Here is a 25,443-nt window from a genome sequence, read left to right on the forward strand (position 1 = left end):
AACATGAGAAATGCGACCCCTGCCTTAGGCTATGTGTCCACGGTAGAATGTTGCTGCGGATTTTTCTGCATGAGAATCCGCGGCTTTCCCGCAAAATCCGCACCTTTTCAAAGGTGCAGATTTGCCGCGGATTTACCGCGGATTTACCGCGGATTTTGGTGCGTTTTTTTTTCCCCAATTCTGAAGCCAAAATCCGGATCAAAATCCGCAAGAATAATTGACATGTTGCAGATTTTTCCGGATCAAAATCCGCACCAAATCCGCTGCGGAAAAATCCGCAACATGGGCACAGCATTTCCAAAAAGCCATAGAAATGGCTGGGAAGTGCCGCTGCTGCAGATTTTTGGGAAATCTGCGGCTTTTCCGCGAGAAATCCGCGGCAAAATCCGCGCATTTTCCGCAGCGTGGGCACATAGCCTTATTGTCAGGAAGCACACATCGAGAGAAAACATCCATTTTTGTGTTTTAGACCTCCAGGCTACCCGCCCGTTTATCTATAAGGCCTTCTTTACACGGCCATATTGTCAATGTGTGCATTTGTATATTACGGACCACACATGGTCAGCATACCACTCAATCAGCAATTGTGCAGCGCGCGGTAGTCTGGTCTGTTTCACTGACAGTGATTGCACCAAATTTTACAATGGCTGTTTGGCTTTTTGCTGATACCTGCTAAATACTGTATATATATATCTATATCACAATTGTGACTGCAATCCACAACCACTAGAGGGAGCTCATTGTCTATCGCTTTATTCAGCTAGTCTTATAGGTACATGATTTAGACAAATGACAACTCTTATGAACCGAACATTGGTAGACGACTCGTGGGTTGTGAATTTAATAGACCACTTACAAAGGTGACATCAAAATTGGAGTAAACTCGGCTCAGGGAAGCCGTCATTTCTGTTCCTAAGTCCCTTGGAAAATGAAAAATTGCAGTTTCACGTGAATTGAGTTGATGGCTAGAGCCGGATTGTAGTAATATCCTGTGCGTATCTTCAAAAGAGCCTCGTACAGAGAGGGCCAGCTCCGTTTTATCTGTATATGTAAGGGGATAAAATATAAGTCAATCTATTAGAATATTATCATCATAGTATTTACAGTATCTATCTAGGATTGCATTTTGGTCTTTTTGTAACCTGTCTAAACCAAGGATTATCCATTATTGTACCTTCAACCTAGTCACTAATATGAACCTCTCCATGAAATGACTATTGCGTTGTCTTGTCACCTTTTTGCATCTAAAAGGCCTGTGCCATGCTATGTACAGGGAAGTACCAAACGAACAGCGAAAGGGAAGGGAAACCCTGTGTATAGGGAGGGGGGAGATGGTAATCCCTGGCTAAATCTAATGCTGGTCCCTGGGGTCCCTCACCACCCTAGATAGGTTCTGCACCTATGCACAGAGTTGGCTACCTGACCCTTGGTATCCCTAGTGCTGGACCCTAAATAGGAACAGGTGGGATGAGCTCTTCGTCAACCCCACTAAACACTATAGAAGACACAAGGAGGACACACAGGGGGAAAATGCATCAACTAGTTATCCACAAATTACACAGGTAGACGTTTAGCAGAGTTTTTAGTACAGATACCACAGAGGAGTACAAGCCACTTGCTTACAACCAAGACATGAATTAACTAAATAATATCCCCAGCACCAGTCCAAGCAAGAAAGGAAGGGGTATTTAGACACCAAGAGAATGCTGATGATCAGCAGCTGGGTGGAAGTCGAGCTCCTGCTCGGTCCAGAAGGTGGAGATGAATCCAGCAGGAAAACTACCTATACCAATGAATACTGACAGCAGGAACAATAGAAGGTCAGGGAGCATTCTGCACAGCCAAACACTGTGACCTTCTATGGACAGAAACCACATGACTGTCACCCGTGACAGCCTGACATGTACACATTTGTACCATTACAGATAAAGAGAGCAAGTCCAGTCATAGGGACTCTGTCCTGTCAAGCTTTAATATAATTGGGGCTGCCTAAAAATAGTCCATACTTACCCTGTAGTAAATTCTAGTTTTAATCCGACCATACACATTAAATGACTGTTAGGCAAATGATGCTTCGGTTAATCGCTCTGCTGATGGCCATCTTGGCCGCCTCTCACAGGAGCAAGTACTCTTGTTTTCTCTATGAGAAAGTTGCTCTCCAACATGTCAGACTTATCTCTGGGAAAAAAATATAATCAGCTGTCACAATGTGACTGCAGGTCTCACGCCAGGTTCGAGAGGAGTCCCGGAGAGTGGCGCAACACAGAGGGAACGCCAGGGTAGCAATACAACGGAAGGCCCTGGCACTAGGGAGAGAGGAGTGGAGTCCCCTTCTAACACTGTCTAACATCCCTAGATAGGTCCTTCACCCGTGCACCGTTACATGCCTAGGCCCTCACTGGCACTGAACTCGCTAGCAAGATGCTATTCTCGCCACTGCAATAAGACAACACAAGGAAAGCAAGACAAACCAGGGGGAAATACACAACAAATAACACAGCACAGCTTCGCCAGCAGAAACTTCTCAGCTGCAACAGAACGGCACCTCAGTTTTCTCCAGAGACTGGCTCCTTCAAAGTGGACAGCATAGGTATGAGCTATAGCCAGCATAGGGAGGAGTGAGGAGAGGATATTTATAGCAGAAGGGAGTGGCTACAGCTAAGGCTACAACTAACTGCTAGATCACTGCAGGATAGAAAGGAAACTTAACCTTTTCAGCACCTGGATGGAATTAAATACGCTTTAAATAAGGATATACGATGAGCGGGCACTAAAGGAGATCTGCGATCAACAACACGATGTGACCATCTGATCCCAGATGCCAGATTCCCCCCGAGATCACATTAGGTTGTGACACACTCATCACATCAGCAATCCAAAATCAGACATGACTGATCAACATCTCACCCTACAATCATCAACAATCTTCCATTTCAGGCCCATCATATGAGATGAAAGTTGCAGGAAAGGGGAAATCATTTAACATTCTTATTTATTGTGTATGGGTATTAGATGAACCCAAGTATAATGTGATGAGCCAATTAGCACCAACAGTATGTCACTTCTTGATTTCTTGCTTTTTTAACATTTGTCCCTCATGTCCAATTCTGATATCTTTAAGGCTCTGAGATGAGGGGTCGGAGAGAAAAGGCAAAGTCCTCCAGTCCTAGCAGAGGACATGGAAGTTTAGTGTTGGGTCATGATCCAGTTTCGGGGCATAAAACCCATATTTAGTACTCCCTTTTTAAGATAAATACTAGGTTCTTGATTTTATTCTGTATATTTGCACCTTGATATTTCTAAAAACATTGTATTTCTTAATTTGTAGGGGAAAAAAAAGCTAAGAAAAACTTGTGCTATTTTATTGCACTTACTTTTAAAGGGTTCTTTCCTTTTTTTCTGTACTTCCACTTCCAGAGACACCATCTCCGGACACTGCAAGAAAAGTCATATATCACCAAAATGATCATCTCAGGGCCAAAGACCAAAGGTACAGGGCAGCTCTGTTCAATGTGCTCACATGTGGCTGCATTATATCAGTGAATTGGTGACGGTGCCGAGTGTCCGACCTACACCTTCTGACTGGACATCCCAGACTGGACATTGTGCCAGTAATACAAGAAAGACAAAGAACAAGAGGTGATCCAAATAGGTCCAATTATATTTTATTAATAAAAGTGCGGACAGGAAAAGGGAGTCAAACCCGGCATACATCACTGCAGTTAACATATGCACTAATTGTGCAAAACATTACATAGCGTCAAGATTGTGAGCACATATGCACCGTCAAATAATATAATCTGCTTGAATTATAAAAGAGTTTATTTCTTCTTTATATTTACTTTATAAATATCCCTTAATAATATACACAATTCAATTCTCCCTATATGCACACAGGGAAAAAAAAAAAGTTATATATACTGTGGAAACCACATAAATTGCTCCAGGTTCAAATCATGGAGTATATACTTAATTCATGGACATAGTCCCATAAATTGCATAGCAATAACTCATAGGGTGCATAGAGGATATGATATAACCACTATCAACAGATCGTTTTAATATATCAAAAGGGGAACCATCAATGTCCCTGGAAGAGTGTAATAACTCAGTAATCCTCACATGCATGGAAGAGAAATCAAGGGCAGTATCTGATGAAAAAACCACATACGCAGCTCAAAGCACAACCCATAGAGCGCTCTATAATCTGTGGACGTAGTCAATTTATGGGACTATGTCCATGAATTAAGTATATACTCCATGATTTGAACCTGGAGCAATTTATGTGGTTTCCACAGTATATATAACTTTTTTTTTCCCTGTGTGCATATAGGGAGAATTGAATTGTGTATATTATTAAGGGATATTTATAAAGTAAATATAAAGAAGAAATAAACTCTTTTATAATTCAAGCAGATTATATTATTTGACGGTGCATATGTGCTCACAATCTTGACGCTATGTAATGTTTTGCACAATTAGTGCATATGTTAACTGCAGTGATGTATGCCGGGTTTGACTCCCTTTTCCTGTCCGCACTTTTATTAATAAAATATAATTGGACCTATTTGGATCGCCTCTTGTTCTTTGTCTTTCTTGTATTATATTAGCGATTTGGTCTTATACTGTGGTCCTTATTCCGCATATTATACTATATTGTGGTAATTATTTAGCATCGTTATGCAGAATTTGTGTATGCCATTTCTCACTTTATTGTGCCAGTAATGTGAAGGAGCTCAGAGAAAGCCACCACCGTCCTCCTGACCAGCCTGATGGTACACGTTCCGATACATAAACATTCCAATAATTGCTAAACAAGTGTCTGTAGGAATAATCGCACTACAATACTTTGATCTGCCCTGATCAGGAGCAGTGTGTGGCTTCTCAGTGAACCAGATTTACTAATCACCATTTCCAGCTCGTCTCCTCCTACTTAAGTCTTGGGGAGTTTTCTGTACCATTGCCGAATATAGTCTCTACTTGCAGTTGCGATATCCCGGCGTCCGTAGCATTCTTCTATTTGGTGACCAGTGAATCGTTGTTTGCTCGGTTTGATAGTTCCCTGTGTGAATTACTCCTTCCCATTTTTGGTTTATTCCCTCTGGTGTTGTTTTGTCTCTCCTCTGTGGTTATTTGCATTGTGAGTGAGTCTCAGTTCTATACCCTTGTCTGTGTCTTTGTGAGGTTGTTACTTGGTGTCCGGCCTATCCCATGGTTCATAGTTTGAGGAGAGGTATTAGGAGGAGACAGGGCCTAGGGTGGTGACCTGGACCTCCCTACCATCAAAGGTACCTCCAGGGTCAGGGTGAGCGCAGGGCCCATAGTCTTAGGGCCAGCTTAGCACCCCGGAAAATATTTCCTCTAATCTTTTCTAAATAAGTATGTGATGTAGAATAAGTGTATTACAATATTTATTGAACTTCATTTTCTCCTGTTCACGTTTGCTACCGATCCTCAGCCTTGCCAGTTCACACAGCATCTACCATGTATAGCGGTAGCTGCTTTCCCATTGTAAGTCTACAAGACTCAAAATGAGGCCCCATAGACTTACCTTGAGTAAATGACTTCTGGGGGACCCATAAACCTTTGTGAACTGCTTAGTGTGATGAAATGCTGCTCTGTGACAATCTCTCCTGGCTCAGAGCGGCCACAGAGCAATGAGTCTCGAGCTTCATGTGACGTCACATAGACAGAGCAATTCCTTTTCTTCCACTCTGTTCTGTCGATGGGGCGTCAAAGCCGACATCATGTTGATTGACAGCTGGCTCAGCCTAATGCAGCAAGAAGACAACTGTCAATCAACAAGAACTAAGCAGTGACAACTTGTTCACAGAGCAGAGCAGAAGAGAAGGAAGTGCTCTGTCTATGTCACATCACAAGAAGCAGGAGAGTCACCACCAGGAGCGGTGTATGACTACTCTGAGCCAGGAAAGATCATCGTAGAGCAACACAGGCTGGTTGTCAGCAGATAAATGCATTGCCCCATAGAAGAAGAAAAAAAGCCACAGATAACCCTTTTACAGGTGTCTCTCAATGCAGTGAAAAAACGTTCATGGTCATCACAATATCTTCTCTCCTCTCTTCATTAGCAGAATATAAAAGATATAAATGGCGTCAACATTCTGCTGGAACCTGGCAACTACGTTTTAATGGCATCCGCTCAACTATGAGCCAAAATTATGGTAAAATATACAATTGCCTAAATTACGAGAGTGCAAGAAAAGATACTGCTAATGTCTAGTTGCACACATTTTATTACTACTACAACTTTTTTTACACCCATTTTTATCACTTACCACTAGGACTCCATTAGTAGTGACTTGTTTCTGTGATTCTGGGCTGGAACAATAAAAAAGAATATATAAAAGTCAAGGATCAACTCACAGCGGCACCTTGGTTTACGTTATAAAAAAAACTTTCTTTTTTTAAAAGAAAATTAAAAAGCCGCTTTCCACTTTGGCCTATGTATTTGTACTTTTAGTAGATTGGGTTTGCCATGATGCCCCAATGGGTAAGGTTTGCCATAATGCCCCATTGGGTAAGGTTTGCCATGATGCTCCATTGGGTAAGGTTTGCCATGATGCCCCATTGGGTAAGGTTTGCCATGATGCCCCATTGGGTAAGGTTTGCCATGATGCCCCATTGGGTAAGGTTTACCATGATGCTCCATTGGGTAAGGTTTGCCGTGATGCCCCATTGGGTAAGGTTTGCCGTGATGCCCCATTGGGTAAGGTTTGCCATGATGCCCCATTGGGGTAAGATTTGCCATGATGCCCCATTGAGTAAAGGTTTGCCATGATGTCTCATTGGGTAAGATTTGCCTTGATGCCCCACTGGGCAAGGTTTGCCATAATGTCCCATTGGGTAAAGGTTTACCATGATGCCCCATTGGGTACAATTTGCCATGATGTCCCATTGTTTAAGGTTTGCCATGATGTCCCATTGGGTAAGGTTTGCCATGATGCCCTATTGAATTTGGTTTGCCATGATGCCTCATTGTTTAAGGTATGCCATAATGTCCCATTGGGTAAAGGTTTGCCATGATGCACCATTGGGTATGATTTGCCATGATGTTTCATTGGGTAAAGGTTTGCCATGATGCCCCATTGGGTAAGGTTTGCCATGATGCCCCATTGGGTAAGGTTTGCCGTGATGCCTCATTGGGTAAGGTTTGCCATGATGCCCCATTGGGTAAGGTTTACCATGATGCTCCATTGGGTAAGGTTTGCCGTGATGCCCCATTGGGTAAGGTTTGCCGTGATGCCCCATTGGGTAAGGTTTGCCATGATGCCCCATTGGGGTAAGATTTGCCATGATGCCCCATTGAGTAAAGGTTTGCCATGATGTCTCATTGGGTAAGATTTGCCTTGATGCCCCACTGGGCAAGGTTTGCCATAATGTCCCATTGGGTAAAGGTTTACCATGATGCCCCATTGGGTACAATTTGCCATGATGTCCCATTGTTTAAGGTTTGCCATGATGTCCCATTGGGTAAGGTTTGCCATGATGCCCTATTGAATTTGGTTTGCCATGATGCCTCATTGTTTAAGGTATGCCATAATGTCCCATTGGGTAAAGGTTTGCCATGATGCACCATTGGGTATGATTTGCCATGATGTTTCATTGGGTAAAGGTTTGCCATGATGCCCCATTGGGTAAGGTTTGCCATGATGCCCCATTGGGTAAGGTTTGCCGTGATGCCTCATTGGGTAAGGTTTGCCGTGATGCCCTATTGGGGTAAGATTTGCCATGATGCCCCATTGAGTAAAGGTCTGCCATGATGCCCCATTGGGTAAAGGTCTGCCATGATGCCCCACTGGGTAATAGTTTCTACTGGATTATTCGTAAAACATCTCTACAAAGCCCTTGTTTTAGTATAAATTGTATCGCATACTTTGATGACATAGAAAGTAAACCATGGTACGGATCGGGACCTATCACAAAAGGGACCCCAGTGTAACCTGCTGGCAGAGCCACCAACACCTCTATACACACCATTATCACATTACTGATTATTACATCATTTTTGTAATCCATTTATCAGCATACGGTGCACACGTTATGTTTTACAAATCTTTTCCAAAACATCCCTTTATATGTTGCTGAATAAACGCATTTTAACATTTTTCTTAAATCATAAAGTTTTTAAAGGCAGGCAATTATATTTTTGATACTCACATTAATACCAGATTAAACTCCACTTGAAGCTCCTCCTGAAACTATGAAAATGTATTTTACAATCTTAGTAAATATTTCACATTTTAAACATCGATTTACCCATCTGCACGGCTGATCCCAGGGGCGTATCTACAATAGGTGCAGGGGATGTACTTGCACCCAGGCCCTGGAGCGTAGGGGGCCCCCAAAGAGTATCTTTGGCCTATATCAAAAGATCAATTTTATTAAAGACTTGCAATAATTGGGGTGTCGTTGGAATTTTTGCATTGGGCCCATGAGTGTCGAGTTGCGCCACTGACTGATCCCAACAGGACAGTCCCCAATCATAAAATTACTGATCGTCCTGTTAATCAACTGACGTGTGCCGACAACTACAAATCTATAAAACACCACTTACTGGATTAAAGGGGAATGTCCGGAAAAAAACAAGTTAGGTGATAACTTGTTGATCAGATGGGGTCCGACTCCTGGGGCCCACAGTGATCAACAGATTGGGGATCTTTTATGGGATGGAGCGGCAGAGCACATGCTCAACCACTGCTCCATTAATTTTCTATGTGGCTGGAAACAGCTTTTTCAGGCAGCTCATTAAAGACATTACCCATGACTTCAGGTTTTTTTTTTAACAATCTGCCTATTCTGCATGAAGACAATCTTTCCCAGCTCAGGTGGCGTCATTTGACCTCACGTCAACAGAACAGTTCTTTCTCTTCCGCTCTGCTGACAGGCTGTCTCTGCAAATGTCATGCTGATTGACAGCCATCTCCTCCAGTTAGGCAGCGGAGCTATCTATCAATCAGTATGATGCCAGAAGTGACACTTCATCAACAGGGCAGAGCGGAAGAGAAGGAGCTGCCTTGTCGACATGACGTCACCAGAAGCCAGAGAGTCGACAGCAGGAGCCGGCATTGAGGTCCTGCACAGGCGCATTTTGATCTGCTCTGAGCAGGGCAGATCAAAGTATTATAGTGCGCCTGCGCAGGACCTCGATGCCGGCGCGTGTGCATGACGTAGGATGTGTCATGCACCCAGGCTTCAGAAGAAGGAGGAAATGGCCGAAAGAGGAGGCGCCACACTCGGAGAATGAAGACACCCATCCAACCCATCTGCACCGCACCGACCATTCAGGTGCATATTTTAAAGTGATTTTTATGTTCTACACAGCAGCCTGGGCTCTTATATACAGCATGTTAGAATACTGTATATAAGAGCCCAGTGGTGGCTGCCACAGCTTACAGTCACCAAATCTGGTGACAGGTTCCCTTGAAGAATAACTATGTAAGCAAACACAACTTTCTGCAGTAACGCTTAGCGCAGGATAATAAAGCTGCAGGGTCAAAATAGACATATACGTTTTAGACGCATAAATCCACTAGAACCAAATTGTATTGCAACGTATTGTACGTAACGCATATACTTTACATTGCAAATAGACTATTTTGTACAAATTTGTGTATTTAATGATTAAGTGATATTTATCTGTTTTATTCTCCATATAGTAAATATCACAGCTATTTTAAAAAAAAAAAAGAGAGCATTTGCCGATCTTTGCCTGTATTTCAGTATGCGGAGGGAAAAAAAAAATTAAAGAGTGCCGAGTGAGCACCATTCAATTACCTCTTTATTTAGAATGAAGTTTTCCACCACATTTTTCTTAAGTGGAATGTTTCCAAGGTCATAACTCACGGTGAACAAATGGTCGTCCGCCGTCCCTATGTCCTCATCGTGCACAGACAATTCCAGGATGTTCTGTGGATACCAGGAAATATTTATAACTTTTATTCTGGACAGAAACTTATAATCAACAGACGTTGACTGAATGTACCGTTTTTCCCAAAATAAGACACTGTTTTATACTATTTTTTCCCACGAAAAAATTGCTAGGGCTTATTTTTCGGGTAGGTCTTATTCTTGGGGAAACACACTTGGGGGTAAGTTTAACCCCCCAACCAAAAATAACAGCCTCCTTCCTCAGGAGTACCATACTAACAGACCCCAGACGTCTGCATGGCTCCCAGGTCCGCCTGCGATCTTCAGCGAGCGCTCCTGTTAGGTATGCTCCACACGGTCCACCCCTGCTTCTGGCCGACACTCACATACATCAGATCGCACATACACACACACTCATATACACACACACACACACACACACACACACACACACACACGCACATCAGATTGCACACACACACTCACCACATCAGGTGATACCGATTACTTCCAGCCAACAGGGGAGGATGGGACACAGTGCAGTGGAACATATGGAGGACTCAGCAGTGGAACCGCAGGTCCTCTATGCATTCCACCACACTGCGTCTTAGGATTCTCTGTCGGCCAGAAGCAATCGGTATCGCCCAATGTGGTAAATGAGCGTGTGTGTGTGATCTGATGTGTGATTGTGTGTGATTGTGTGTGTGATCTGATGTTTGTATGTGTGATCTGATGTGTGTGTGATTTGATGTGTGTGGGTGTGCGATCTGATGTGGATGTGCGGCCTGATGTGGATGTGCGGCCTGATGTGGATGTGCGGTCTGATGTGGATGTGCAGTCTTTTGTGCGTGGGTGTGTGATTTGATGTGGATGTGTGATCTGATGTGGGTGTGCATCCTCCTGTTCGACGTCTAGCGAGTACGATTGCGGGGTCTTCTGTCTTCTTTCTTTTGGGGGTGTCTGCTTTCTATAATGAAGTGTCCTGCAGTATTCTTTAACTTTAGCAGCATCATACTGTAAAAAGGCTTTTCTTCAGCAAGGACAGAGAAACTGGTCAGAATTGATGGGACGATGGATGGAGTTAAATACAAGCTAAATACAGGACAATCCAGGAGGAAAACCTGATGGAGGCTGAAAAAGGCTTGAGACTGGGGCATAGGTTCACCTTCAGCAGGACAATGACCCTAAACATCTTGCCAGAGCTACAATGGGTAGTTTAGATCAAAGCATGTGAATGGCCCTGTCACAGTCCAGACCTAAATCTCATTGAGAATCTATGGAAAGGCTTGAAAATTGTTGTTCACAGATGTCTCCATACAATCTCACTGAGTTAGAGGTCGTGTGCTAAGAACAGGCAAAAATTTCAGCCTCTAGATGTACAAAGCTGGTAGAAACAGACCCCAAAAGATGCCTAACAATAACTGCAGCGAACTGTGGTCCTACAAAGTATTGACTCCATTTTCAGATTTATATTTTTCAAAAGTATTTAAAAAGCCATGTATCCTTTCCCTAACACTCCACAAAAACGTGCTACTTTGTGTTGGTATATCACATAAAATCACAATAAAATACATTTCAATTTGTAGGTGTGATCTGAAAAAAAAAAGTAGAAAAGTTCACTGGGTATGAATACTTTTTCAAGGTACCGTATATAACCTCTGTAAAAAACTGCAGAAATGAGTTTGTACAGGGTCTTATTTTTTGTCATGCATAAGATTATTACTTCTTACCTTAACCTGGCTATGGATTCTGAAGTGAAAGGTTTCATCCCAAACAGGGTTCGCATTATTCCAAATTGTCTTGGTTCTCTTTCTATCTGACAAAGATGTTGGAAGTTGCAAGCATACATAGCAGTCCGGTTTGCTCACTGTGTACAAGTAGAGATCCCTTTCAGTAAGCTAAACATGTATATCACAGTACAAACACAACATAAAACCTATAGTAAGTAAAGCCAAAAGGTAGAAGACTTGTAGTTCCATTGGATAGGTTCTGAATTTTGATATTGGATGTTGAGATCCTGACTGTGAGAATACAAAGTATTTGTCTATATGCTTTTTTACTGTGAGAGTACAAAATATATATTTCAGTCTGTTTTCTGATTACTGCAGCATATCAGGAAAAGTATGTGTACGCCAAGGTCACCAGCTGCAGACTGATACAAAGCAACGGAATGCAGATGTGATAAAAGACTGGCTATCTGCGCAAGTCCAAATTCATGGCTGAGATGTTACTTGCCAGAAACATTGCAAGAGATGGAGTCAGAAAATAGGAGGCGCTGCAGAGGAAGTTCCAAAATGGATACACGTCACAGACTTTTTGCATATTTTTTAATATAGCCAATGGCATACTTAGGAATTTTACTAAAAGATTAACCCATAACTGCTCTATAAAAGGATTGTAAAAAAAAAATTAAACCACTGCTTTTGTGCACCTGCTCTCACTGAGAAGGGTTTATACCAGCTACTTGTTTGGTCTGAATTCTTTTGCTAACACTCGGTGCTTTCCAATCTGAGATTTCAGCAGACATTCACCATTATAAAATGAGGTTTCCGAAACTATGAAATGTCTCCTTGACACTGACGTTCTAGGCAGTTGTTCTATTCTCAGTTGAACTTAGGCCAAAGTAGCCAAGCTGTACAACGATCATTGCACAGACACCATTAAAAAGTTATTCCACTTAACATTTAATGTTATCACCTATGCACAAGATTGCTGATATAGTAACAAAAAGGAGACAGTTGCAAATTGTAGCGCTAAGACATGTGGAACAATAAATATGGGAATATAGACATGCATTACTGCTATGAAAACATGCAAAAATTGAGATACTTAGTACACAAAATTGGCCAGTTTTATATGAGCCCAACAGCCAATGGCAAGGTGACCTATTTTATTTTTTGTTGGGTCCCTACCAAATGAATGCCTCTCTTTGGGTTAAAAAAAAACCCCTACAATTTATGGGCAGACAGGAACCTGCAAATTGAGAATTAAAATCGCCTGAGACTGAAAAGCAGGAGTGCTCAATCAGAAGGCATAACCCTGTAATCTAAGAAAAGGACGATGGCACATCCTTTCTAATGTGAACAAGTGCAAACTGAATATGAACTATAGTAACAAAAATGAGACAGTTGCACTATGTAGCGCAAAGATATGTGCAAGAATGAATATGGGAATATAGGCATGTATTACTGCTACAAAAAACATGCAAAAATTGAGAAACTTAGCACACAAAAATGGCCAGTGTTATGTGAGCCAAACAGCCAATGGCAAGGCGACCTCTTTTTTATTGGGTCCCTACAAAACTAATGCCTCTCTATGGGTTGAAAAACTCTGTAATTTATTGGTAGATAGGAACCTGCATATGGAGAATTAAAATCGCCTTAGGCTTAGATTATAGGGTTATACCTACTGATTAAGCACACCTGCTCTTCAGCCTCAGACAATTTTAATTCTCTATTTGCAGGTTTCTGTCCGCCCATAAATTGTAGGTTTTTTAACCCAAAAAAGGCATTAGTTTGGTAGGAACCCAACAAAAAAGAGGTCACCTTGCTTTTGGCTGTTGGGCTCATATAAAACTGGCCATTTTTGCGTGCTAAGTATCTCAATTTTTGCATGTTTTTCATAGCAGTAATGCATGTCTATATTACCATAGTGATTGCTCCACATATCTTAGCACTACACAGTGCAACTATCTCCTTTTTGTTACTATGTTTCATGTTCAGTTTGTACCTTTTCACATTAGAAAGGTAGGATGTGCCATCGGTCTCTCTCATAGATTACAAGATTGCTGATAGACTGCTGATTGGTGGAGGTCGAACTGCCATCTCCACCAGTCACAAAGAAAAAGGATGGTGACATGACATGTGTGGCCACTGCTCCATTCTTAGGAGATAGTCATTATGAGATTGACATGTTTCACCATTTTGCTAGTCCATAGAATACAATGGGTGGATTAATTGACCTATTTTTCTCCTATACTCACCTTAAAGAAAATTACAAATGTGACAAATTAATTCACCATAAGACAGCAAAGAAAAAAACCAAAATTAGTTGAAAATTTACTTCACTTCCAACTAAGAGCCTATATATTACTTGGTTCAGACTAATCATATTTATCAAACCATATAAAAAGATGCCCTTGGGTGTTATCCAGCCCAAATAAAGGAAGAGGACACAGATGCTTGAAAATGGATAATTTGTAAAAGGAGGACAGTGCTGCTTGTAAAGGGTTAATCTGTAAGAGGAGAACATAGCTGCTTGTAAAAGGTAACTCTGCAAAAGAAAAAAGACAAAATCACCTGTCTAAAAAGAGTTAGTCTTCAAGTGAGTCTCTTCTAATGATGAGTGAAATACCATATAAGTCAGAACTTTTTTTTTTTCCGGTGGACGATGATCCAGACAGTACGGTCTGGTAGACTAGTTGTTAGATACAAAAAGAAATAACTTACCAACATCTGTCCCATGGATGTTTTGAGCATTTAGAATCCTCACAGCTAATTCATAGTTTGATGCCTCCTCCTGTAAATAATTTAGTCAATTTAATTAATTCAAAATTTAGTAAAGTATGGAGAACATTTATACAAATTTGTTCCCATGAACAAATTCCATTTTATGATAAAAGTACAGCAAAATACAGCAGAGCATCCATGAAGGGTTATTCCTAATTTGTACATTTTGTGTAATTGATGTATAGAAGATGCAAATTAAATCTATCAAATAGTCTCTCCAGGGAGGAAGAGGACAAACTCTGGTGCCACCAATTGGAGGTAACAATCCTATAAGTCAAAAGTGTCCTTTAAAAAGTCTTGTCGTATGACTAAGGGGCACTTTGCACACTACGACATTGCATCGTTCCTGTGGCAGTACACATCGCTGTGTGTGAAGCCGCAGGAGCGAGGAACATCTTCTACCTGCGTCCTGCGGCTCCCGCCGGCTATGTGGAAGGACGGAGGTGGGCGGGATGTTTACGTTCCGCTCATCTCTGACCCTCCGCTTCTATTGGCCGCCTGCCGTGTCACGTCGCTATGACGCCGCACGACCCGCCCCCTTAATAAGAAGGCGGGTCGCCGGCCAGATCGACGTCGCAGGGCAGGTGAGTGCATGTGAAGCTGCCGTAGCGATAATGTTCGCTACAGCAGCTATCACAAGATATCACAGCTGCGATGGGGGCGGGGACTATCGTGCTCGGCATCGCAAGCTTCGACTTGCGATGTCGTAGTGTGCAAAGTGCCCCTTAGGATTTATGTCAGATCAGAATCTCAATTTGCAGACATGGTGTTTTGGGATGGTTGTCACTTGTCAGTGCAAAGTGACCGATATCGCTAGCGTGGGTACCCGCCCCCATCGGTTGTGCGACACGGGCAAATCGCTGCTCGTGGCGCACAACATCGCGCGGACCCGTCACACTACTTACCTGCCTAGCGACGTCGATATGACCGGCGAACCGCCTCCTTTCTAAGGGGGCGGTTCGTTTAGCATCACAGCGACGTCACAGCAGCGTCACTGAACCGCCGCCCAATAGAAGCGGAGGGGCGGAGATGAGCGGGACGTAACATCCCGCCCACCTCCTTCCTTCCTCATTGCCGGCGGGCGCAGGTAAGGAGAGGTTCCTCATTCCTGCGGTGTCACACATAGCGATGTGTGCTGCCGCAGCAACGAGGCGCTACATCGCTAGCTGCAGCAGCAACGATAATCGAGAATAGAGGGGCATGTCACCGATGAGCGATTTTGAACGTTTTTGCGACGATTCAAAATCGCTCATATGTGTCACACGCAACGATATTGCTAAAGCGGCCAGATGTGCGTCACAAATTCCGTGACCCCAACGAGATCGCTTGAGCGATGTCGCAGCGTGTAAAGCGGCCTTAAGACTGGGTGTAAAGAGGAAGCTTTTCTCCTTAAAGAGACTGACACAACATTCCAGCATACCAGTGGTGAGGAGATTTTAAGCCACAACGCTCCTCTAGGAAATTATTAGACCCCGTCATAGCGTCTCATACAGCCAGAGCAGATCTCATACTTTGCACTGACAAGTGACAACCATCCTGAAACACAGTGTCTGCAAATTGAGGTTCTGATCTGGCATAAATCCTAAGTCATATGACAAGACTCATTAAAGGGTCACTTTTGACTTTTAGAATTGCTACCTCCAATAGGTGGCACCAGAGTTTGTCTATTTCCCAGAGGAGCAAAAAAAGCTTCAAGTCTCCTCACCACTGGCATGCTGGAATGGTGTGTCAGTCTACGTAAGGATACAAGCTTCCGAATTACATCAATGAGACCCACACCTATCTCAGGAACAGGAACAGCGCCCTGTCATGCTACAGAGGATTGGGAATTCCAAATACCTCATCATTGACAGCTGTATACATCAGGGTTCCCCAACTTTGAGATAGATGCAGACCCCCTTGGTGAAATACTCATTCTGCATCGGTCATTTGACATGGCTTTGTCCGATGAAACAGCCAGTGCTTATAATCAGGCAATAAAATTTAACAAACCAGAACAATGTTTTGAACAATAGGGATCTTTAGGCTATGTGCCCACGTTGCGTTGTGTCCCTGCAGAAATTTCTGCAGCGATTTGAACAGCACAAGTGCGCTTCAAATCGCTGCAGAAACACTGCGTAATGAATGCAGTGAAAAAGCCGATTTCATGCTCTCTGGATGCAGCCCCCACCATAGACAGAGCAGGACCTGCATACAAAAAGCACAAAATAAGTGACATGTTGCTTTTTAGAACGCAGCGATTTGGCAGCATGCAAATCGCTGCATTCTAAAACGCAACGTGCGCATGGATTATGCACAATCTTCATAGATTGTGCTGGGGACGCAGGACGCATGCAGTTACGCTGCAGTGCAATACGCAGCGTAACTGCACACAAATACACAACATGGGCACAGAGCCTGAGTCCTTCAGATATTGGTCAAAACTATCAATTGTTTCACCAGAACAGCCAGCAATTGTTTGTTTTGGTCGAAATCGGTCATTTTGCTAGGCATCTAACTTGTGTTTTGGGCCATACATTCCATTATGGCTCCTAGATCCCTCACACTTATGATGCTTGTATGCCCTAAAGATTCATAAGAGCAGGGATTGTGCATTACCACTAAACCTCCTCCCCCACAAAAAAAACCAAAACAAAACAATAATAAATATGTCTTCCTATGTCAGATTGGTAAATGTACTCTATGACGACTCAGCATCTGGCTACTTATGTGGAGGGTGAACTGTTCTTAATTAGGCCAGATGTATGGTTCCTTTGTTTGTTAAATAAAGAGAAGTTAGCCATTGTGTCATGTCAGACTGATTGGAGCCCTATTGTCTGTAAATGTGGATTGCTTTCTGACTACATAATTCAGAGGAAAATTATGCAATCGGATTGAACTAGGAACCAATGAGAGAGCAGCCATCCCCACCAATCCTGTAAGAGAACTGAGGGTATAAAAGGGCCTTGCTTCTGTCATCATAGCGTTATTCTACATGACCTCAGCCAAGGAGCTTCAGTTCCAGCTGGAGGATCACAGAACTGCTTCAAGATTCATTTTATAGGATTTCAGCCTAGTATCCATGATACCAGCTAGAAGAACACAGAACTGCTTCACTGCTCAATGCTGAGCTGACAAATTCACTTGGAGAACCCAGGTTGGGACAGTTTGGTAGCCTGGCTACATATCTTGCTGAGCTCGGTCAGCATCCTAAGCTTGCCACTATCTCCTCTAAGTTGGTGCCAGCCAAAAGCGGGGTGCTGCTGACTGGGATAGTTGACCCTGGAAACACCAAAGTCACAAAGATTCTAATCCCTGGTGGGCCAGCAGAATGGTGAGACTCTGTCGCTTGTACCATCTTGTGTTCTTGCTGGGAATGTGAAATATGTTTTTCCCTGTTGGTGAACCAATAAAGTCTTACCAATGTGTGGTTGCGGCACCCTGTGTTGGCTGAGTAGTGTTGTGCCCACGGTGAAGGAGTGCGAGTGTTCAGTGGGATGAGCCATGGTCTGTGCAGTCTTTCTGAAGACAGCCAGGTCAGCAGACGAGAGCACCCACTGGCCCTCGTGTCTCCACATCCTGTACTATTTACCTTGATAAAACCAATATGTACACTATTGGGGTATGTGCACATGGCACGTTTAGATTCAGACACCGCCGGTGAGTTTTCCCAGGCAAAACTGCTTCCGAAAAATGCCAGTTTTCATTTTGCTGTGGTGGCTGTTCTTGCAGCAACTTCACCATCGGTGGCCTTCACCTTACCCTCTCTTCCCTGGCCAAATAATGAAAATGTTACTTCTATCATCCAGTTTAGGGGTCCCAAGCCATGAATCAGTTAAAAGAAGGGACATAGGATGGAACATGTGCACAGTACGTTTGTTTTCACATTGCTGTCCACTTGTCCACTTCCAGCTCCTGCGACTTCTGCTTCGGTCACCAGGCACTGCCATATTCCTGCCATGGACTGTACTAGTGATAGGGGAGGAGTCAATGCCAGTGGCTGTGGTGGGCGTAGGCATCTCCCATCCACTAAGTTGGGTTCCCCTGGGACCTATGGTGACGTGTGTCTTCCAGCTGAAGTTACCACCTTTCAGCTACAGCCAATGGGAAGACACCACACCCTTCTAATTCCCCCTCTTGTCTGCAGGTCTCTGCCAGATATAGTTTTGTAGTACTGCTAATCTCTGTATATTGATCCCTCTGTTTTGACCCCTGCCTGCTAATTGACTACTCTCCTACTTGCCCTTTTTGTACCTCGCTGTCATCTCCGGTTTTGACCTCAGCCTCATTTCCTGACTACGCTCTTGTCTGCCGATTTTGTTCCTTTTCTGTATCCTGGTTTTGACCCTGCCTATCGACTACTCTCCTCTGAACTCAGCCTTCCACAGGTAGCGATCTTGGGCCCTGTAGTAATTCCAGATCCCTGTATAGGGATTAAAGGGTTTTGGGGTCCTCGGGATCCTGCTCAGTGAGCGGATTTCCTCCTCTGTCCTTCACAGCCATTCTGAGACTGTGGTTCTAGGTGGACTTTACACCACTATGTTTATTTTATGGGATGATTTTGCGGTGGTTTTCAGGTGGATTTCAGATGGAATTCCCATGAAAAAGACGCCATGTGCACATAGCCAAAACTTTGGATTTTAAAGATGCCAACAACTAATATGTATAGCAGCAGGCTGATAGTCACGAAAAGTATGGTTTAACGTTAGATTTCAATATGCCCTATTGTTGGTTTGTACATAGAGCTAGGAAACTATTAATAATTGCAGCCAGTGGAGGAATGATGAAAAAGACAGAACAATGAAAAACACTTATTGTCACATGAAATAATTAATATTGCAGTCTCCATTGTCAATATTAAATACTAGAAGGTGGCCCGATTCTACGCATCGGGTATTCTAGAATTTACGTATTGTGTAGTTCATGTATGATTTTTGTTATATATATATATATATATATATATAGATGTTGTTGTGTGTAGTTACCAAGTGTTTGTGTAGGGCGCTGTACATGTTCTGGGTGTTGTCTGGGTGTGATGGGGGGTGAGAGCAGTGTTGTTTGTGTGTTGCGTTGTTTGTGGAGCGCTGTGTGTGTAGCGTTGTGTGTGTGTGTTGCGCGGTTTGTGTGTGTGTGGTGTGTTTTGGGGGAGGTATGTTTTGTGCAATGTGTGTGTTGTGCGGTATGTGCGTATATTTGTGTGTGCAGCGTTGTCTGTGTGTGGGTGTCTGTGTAGGGCAGTTGTTTGTGGTTCCCAGTGTGTGTGTGTGGTGTGTTGTGCAGTGCGCGCGCGCGCGTGTGTGTGTGTGTTGGGGGGAGGTGTGCACTTCCCATCGTGCTCCATCCCCCATGCAGCGCACTCCCCATCGTGCTCCATCCCCCATGCAGCGCACTCCCTATCGTGCTCTATCCCCTATGCTGCGCACCCCCCATCGTGCTCCATCTCCCATCCTGCGCACTCCCAAACGTGCTCCATCCGCCATGCTACGCACTCCGAAACGTGCTCCATCCGCCATGCTGCGCACTCCCAAACGTGCTCCATCCGCCATGCTGCGCACTCCCAAACGTGCTCCATCCGCCATGCTGCGCACTCCCAAACGTGCTCCATCCGCCATGCTGCGCACTCCCAAACGTGCTCCATCCGCCATGCTGCGCACTCCCCATCGTGCTCCATCCCCCATGCTGCGCACTCCCAAACGTGCTCCATCCGCCATGCTGCGCACTCCCCATCGTGCTCCATCTCCCATGCTGCGCACTCCCAAACGTGCTCCATCCGCCATGCTGCGCACTCCCAAACGTGCTCCATCCCCTATGCTGCGCACCCTCCATCGTGCTCCATCTCCCATCCTGCGCACTCCCAAACGTGCTCCATCCGCCATGCTGCGCACTCCCAAACGTGCTTCATCCGCCATACTCCGCACTCCCCATCGTGCTCCATCCCCTATGCTGCGCACCCCCCATCGTGCTCCATCTCCCATGCTGCGCACTCCCAAACGTGCTCCATCCGCCATGCTGCGCACTCCCCATCGTGCTGAATCCCCCATGCTGCGCACTCCCAAACGTGCTCCATCCGCCATGCTGCGCACTCCCAAACGTGCTCCATCCGCCATGCTGCGCACTCCCAAACGTGCTCCATCCGCCATGCTGCGCACTCCCAAACGTGCTCCATCCGCCATGCTGCGCACTCCCAAACGTGCTCCATCCGCCATGCTGCGCACTCCCAAACGTGCTCCATCCGCCATGCTGCGCACTCCCAAACGTGCTCCATCCGCCATGCTGCGCACTCCCAAACGTGCTCCATCCGCCATGCTGCGCACTCCCAAACGTGCTCCATCCGCCATGCTGCGCACTTCCAAACGTGCTCCATCCGCCATGCTGCGCACTCCCAAACGTGCTCCATCCGCCATGCTGCGCCAGCATCAGCCTCTCTACCCGGAGCATCAGCCTCTCTGCCCGCAGCTTCAGCCTCTCTGTCCCCAGCTTCAGCCTCTCTGTCCCCAGCATCAGCCTCTCTGTCCCCAGCATCAGCCTCTCTGTCCCCAGCATCAGCCTCTCTGTCCCCAGCATCAGCCTCTCTGTCCCCAGCATCAGCCTCTCTGTCCCCAGCATCAGCCTCTCTGTCCCCAGCATCAGCCTCTCTGTCCCCAGCATCAGCCTCTCTGTCCCCAGCATCAGCCTCTCTTCTCCCAGCATCAGCCTCTCTCATCCCAGCATCAGCCTCTCTGTCCCCAGCATCAGCCTCTCTGTCCCCAGCATCAGCCTCTCTGTCCCCAGCATCAGCCTCTCCTCTCTGTCCCTAGTATCAGCCTCTCTCCTCCCAGCCTTCCCCAGCATCAGCCTCTCTCCTCCCAGCCTCCCCCAGCATCAGCCTCCCCCAGCATCAGCCTCTCTTCTTCCAGCCTCCCCCAGCATCAGCCTCTCTCCTTCCAGCCTCCCCCAGCATCAGCCTCCCTCTCCCAGCCTTCCCCAGGATCAGCCTCTCTCCTCCCAGCCTCCGTCCTCCCAGCCTTCCCCAGCATCAGCTTTCCCCTCCCAGCCTCCCTCAGCATCAGCCTTCCCCAGCATCAGCCTCTCTCCTCCCAGCCTCAGCCTCTCTCCTTCCAGCCTCCCCCAGCATCAGCCTCTCTCCTTCCAGCCTCCCTCAGCATCAGCCTCCCCTTCCCAGCCTTCCCCAGGATCAGCCTCTCTCCTCCCAGCCTCCTTCCTCCCAGCCTCCTCCTCCCAGCCTCCTTCAGCATCAGCCTTCCCCTCCCAGTCTCCCCCAGCATCAGCCTCCCCCAAGATCAGCCTCTCTGCTCCCAGCCTCCTCCAGCACGCCGTGCTCCTCTGCCGACACTCACACACACGATCGCATACACTCACAGACACCCGATCCCGACACTCACACACACCCGATCGCATACACTCACACACACAGACACTGACGATATCGCACATACGCACTCACAGTCACAACATCCGGAGATACCACGTGCTTCTGGCCATGTGATCCTCCGTCAGGTCCTGGAAGGTCACAACAGCACAGTATCGAGGCCGAGAAGCAAGCGATATCGCCGGATGCTGTGAGTGTGTGGATGCGATGTGATGTGTGTGTGATGTGTGTGTGAGGTGTGTGTGTGAGAGTGAGTGTGATCTGATGTGTGTGTATGTGTGTGTGTGTGCTGTTATGTGTGTGCGTGTGGATCTTCCGCCGCTGCAGGACCTTGATGCGCTTGTAACCATGCCAACGTATCCTGTCCCCCGCTCGCACGGGAGCCCACACCACTCCCGTGCGAGCGAGGGATGGGGGACGGGGGGGGGGGGGGGGGGGAGTACAGTACTCACCTCCGTGACAGCCGTGTCAGTTCGGGGAATGCACGGGGGGGGGGGAGAGGGGGGGGGGGGGGGGGGGGGGGGGAGTACAGTACTCACCTCCGTGACAGCCGTGTCAGTTCGGGGAATGCGCGGGGGGAGGTGGGCGGGGCCAGAGCTAGCGTGCGTTGCGTGAGGGGGGCGGGGCGGGGCCGAATTGCCAATGCCTGTAGGGTGCCGGGGCGAGAGGCCAATCTGTGGGGGGGGCGGAGCCTGGGCGAGCGGCTGGCCAATCCGTGTGGGGGCAGCCTGGGCGAGCGGCCAATCGGTGTGGGGGGCGGGGCCATGGCGAGCCCAGCGGCCAATCAGCTTTGTGTCACCGTAAGGACACAATGTCACCGGAAGGACACAATTTTGAAGCATGACAGACAGACAGACAGACAGAATAAGGCAATTATATATATAGATTTGTCACTTATGACAAGCAATTAACCTAAAGATTAGAGTGTTTTCCATGCCTGGAAGGCTATAGTGCCAAAATGACTTACTAAATACATTCTTATCAGATAACTGTATTCTTTATATCCGTCTACGTGGGGTTTTCAGTTTACTGACTGGAACTTGCAATATATACAATGGATGAGTTCATTCTGCTGCTTGTCATAATGTCCAGGGTCACCAATATATGTCTACTTTAACCTTATTTCTTTCATATTATATATATATATATATATATATATATATACATATATACACATACATACACACATACACACATACATACGACGCCCTGGCCCATCAGGTCGTCACAGGGTATTATGCAATCTGCCATTCTGCATGATATCTACCTCCTCCTTGGCTACGGGTCCCTGGCCTTTGGTGTTGCTAAGAACAGGCTAATCGAAATCTTAGGAACACTCTGCACCACACCCACCAGACACACCAATGGGTAGCCTGAAGGGAATAGGGCCGCCCACTTGGGGGGTTGGTTAGGGAGGGTCAGGAGTGTCAGGCGACAGACAGTGTGAAGTGACTCAAGTGGAGAGGTCAGGAGCTGGGCTCCTCGTGTAGTAGGTGGCAGATGTTGGTCTGGTAGGAGCTGGCCCCGGTCGCAGGGGATCGTGACAAGGGGCACAGAACTGCCGAGGAGGGCAGCCGGAGGCCTTGTGCCATCTCCGGGCAGGGGCCAGGGCACGACGGGGTACGTGGACCCTAGGCCGGGAAGTAGCTTCAAGCGTCCTGGTAATTTACCCAACGAGGACGGAGCCTTCAAGATCCGTCTCCACCCGCTCCAAAATCGGGGTACTAGTATAATGAGGGGGATAGGACTTTCCCAATGCACGGTCCAGAAAATCCCAAGCGTGAACCCTGAGAGTAAGCTCACTCCGTTAGCCATACGGGTGAGCGGGACCCGACTAGTTCAATACTACAGTGGCCAATCAGTAGAAAGGTGCCAAGGAAAAGGTCACAGGCTAACAAGCAACACCAACGGGCACGGGATCTAGGCATACTCCCTCCCTGCTGCAGCGGTGCTCAGAACTTTGGTTTACAAGTTGTCGGGGTCAGCGTTATTAGACTGAGTGAGTACGCAGTGTCCCTTACCTCCCGAACGTTATCCCTTCGCCACCATCACCGAGCCCCGGGGCATTACATCTACCCACGGCGGGGTTAAACACCTGGCTGCCATTCCATCACCACCGGGTGCTCCCAGCGGCAGCGGTGGTACTCCGCCTTACTACACACCGTGGGTGGCGTCACAAACTTTACACACACCACCCCCATGTACATACCCCCCTATTTGTTTTGAGTGGCCGCACGACCCCCGGGTCCGGAGACCCCTCGAGCCACTGTGGATCTGGATCTGAGCAGCAGCCCTGCTGCTGACACGGGGGCGGTACATATATATTATATATATATATACATACATACACACACAGTATATATGTTTTATATACGTTTATACACTCATACTTTGATATGACTACGGTATCCAAAATTCCAATTTCTTGATAAATGAATTTGAATAGCAAAATATGTATTTAAAAAGGACCAATAGCTTTAGCTCTCGATGACAGCCACTACTACTATCAATTAGTAATAATGGCCCCTATGTTGCATTAATTATGCTAAGCAATTATTAATATGCAAACTCATGGGGAGTAACAGTAGGGAGTTCAGAAATTGCAATTACACCTGGGTCCTGATATCAAGCTGGGCTGATATATTCGGAGGGATTTGGCACACATTTTGGTCCAAGGCCGAAGGATTCCCAATTATGCTGTAACTGTGCAAAAGGTTTACCAGTAGTGAGTTATCCTTCATTAAATGACTGTAGCAGCCGGTATGGACATCCTTCCACACTGTCATTAAACTGCAATGTTCTGTATCCCTTAGATGATTCCTGCAGCTTTGTCAATTTAATTGTGGATGCAGCAAATCCAGAATCTGACCACATATGCAGTTTTGTCCTGCAGCTCCCCTCTCTATATTCTAAGAATTGCCAGAGAGCTGAGATACAGGTTTGTGACTCACACAGTGGGTCTGGTTCTGTAAAACATTAATGATGAAGGAGTATAATTATAGGCAGAAAATAACATTATAGCAGTTCCTCACGTTTCCTTTATTAGCCTATGACATGAGCAGGAAGGAATGTATTATGTCACATGTCTACACTGCAGATGATACCGAACAGTGACACAAGTGATGGGCACGTTCATAATAGGTTCCGAAATTTTGCGAGTCTGGCACAGAGTGTCAGCTGACCGGCCCCATGGCAGATTTCTGGAGTCCATTGGTAGCTCTGCCCATTATAGAGGTACTGTCACGATCGTCTTCCTGCATGTAGATACCAGTGACAGCCTTTGGACTGGAGCCTCTCATCTTGTTCTCTTCATTTAAATGGGTTTCATTTCTCTTGGCACTGAAGTGGTTAAGTGCCAGTTTTGCTATTGCAGCTTTTCCAAATCAGTTCCTTGCTGAGTAATCAGCTGTACTAAGTAGTCACACCCTTCAGCTTTAAATAGTGGTGTATCCCAGCGTTCCCTACTGAAGATACACTGTCATTTGTGTCCTGGCTGCCTTTGAGGAAGGTTCTGCAGTAGAAGTTTTCCTGTGCGCAGGCTGTGTCTTTTTGTTTGTTTTTTTTTTGTCCCCCTGTTTGTCTTTACTTCCCTGGTGTATTGTTAGTGCAGCAGTGAGGTCTAGTGAACCCCACCTGCCACTAACTAGTCAGGGTTACTAAAGGGTCTTCCTAGGGTCCCAGGTTCCTGTTTGGTGACAG

General features: G+C 45.8%; 1 protein-coding gene across 2 annotated transcripts in view; it reads right to left on the minus strand.

Annotated features, from left to right (window-relative positions):
• Positions 1 to 25,443, minus strand: part of LOC142258121 (cytosolic phospholipase A2 delta-like) — a 64,181-nt gene that overhangs the window by 34,130 nt on the left and 4,608 nt on the right. Inside the window, exons 2-8 of one of the 2 annotated variants that reach the window (XM_075330591.1) lie at positions 14,337 to 14,406; positions 11,619 to 11,755; positions 9,796 to 9,927; positions 8,179 to 8,213; positions 6,297 to 6,339; positions 3,375 to 3,435; positions 857 to 1,041 (exon numbers count right to left, since the gene is read on the minus strand). In XM_075330591.1, coding sequence (XP_075186706.1) covers positions 857 to 1,041; positions 3,375 to 3,435; positions 6,297 to 6,339; positions 8,179 to 8,213; positions 9,796 to 9,927; positions 11,619 to 11,755; positions 14,337 to 14,406 — 663 coding nt within the window. Of the gene's footprint in view, positions 1 to 856; positions 1,042 to 3,374; positions 3,436 to 6,296; positions 6,340 to 8,178; positions 8,220 to 9,795; positions 9,928 to 11,618; positions 11,756 to 14,336; positions 14,407 to 25,443 lie in introns of both variants that reach the window. The other variant, XM_075330590.1, reaches the window with a different exon arrangement.

This window comes from Anomaloglossus baeobatrachus, chromosome 12 (genome assembly GCF_048569485.1).
Source record: "Anomaloglossus baeobatrachus isolate aAnoBae1 chromosome 12, aAnoBae1.hap1, whole genome shotgun sequence".
Lineage (NCBI taxonomy): Eukaryota > Metazoa > Chordata > Amphibia > Anura > Aromobatidae > Anomaloglossus > Anomaloglossus baeobatrachus.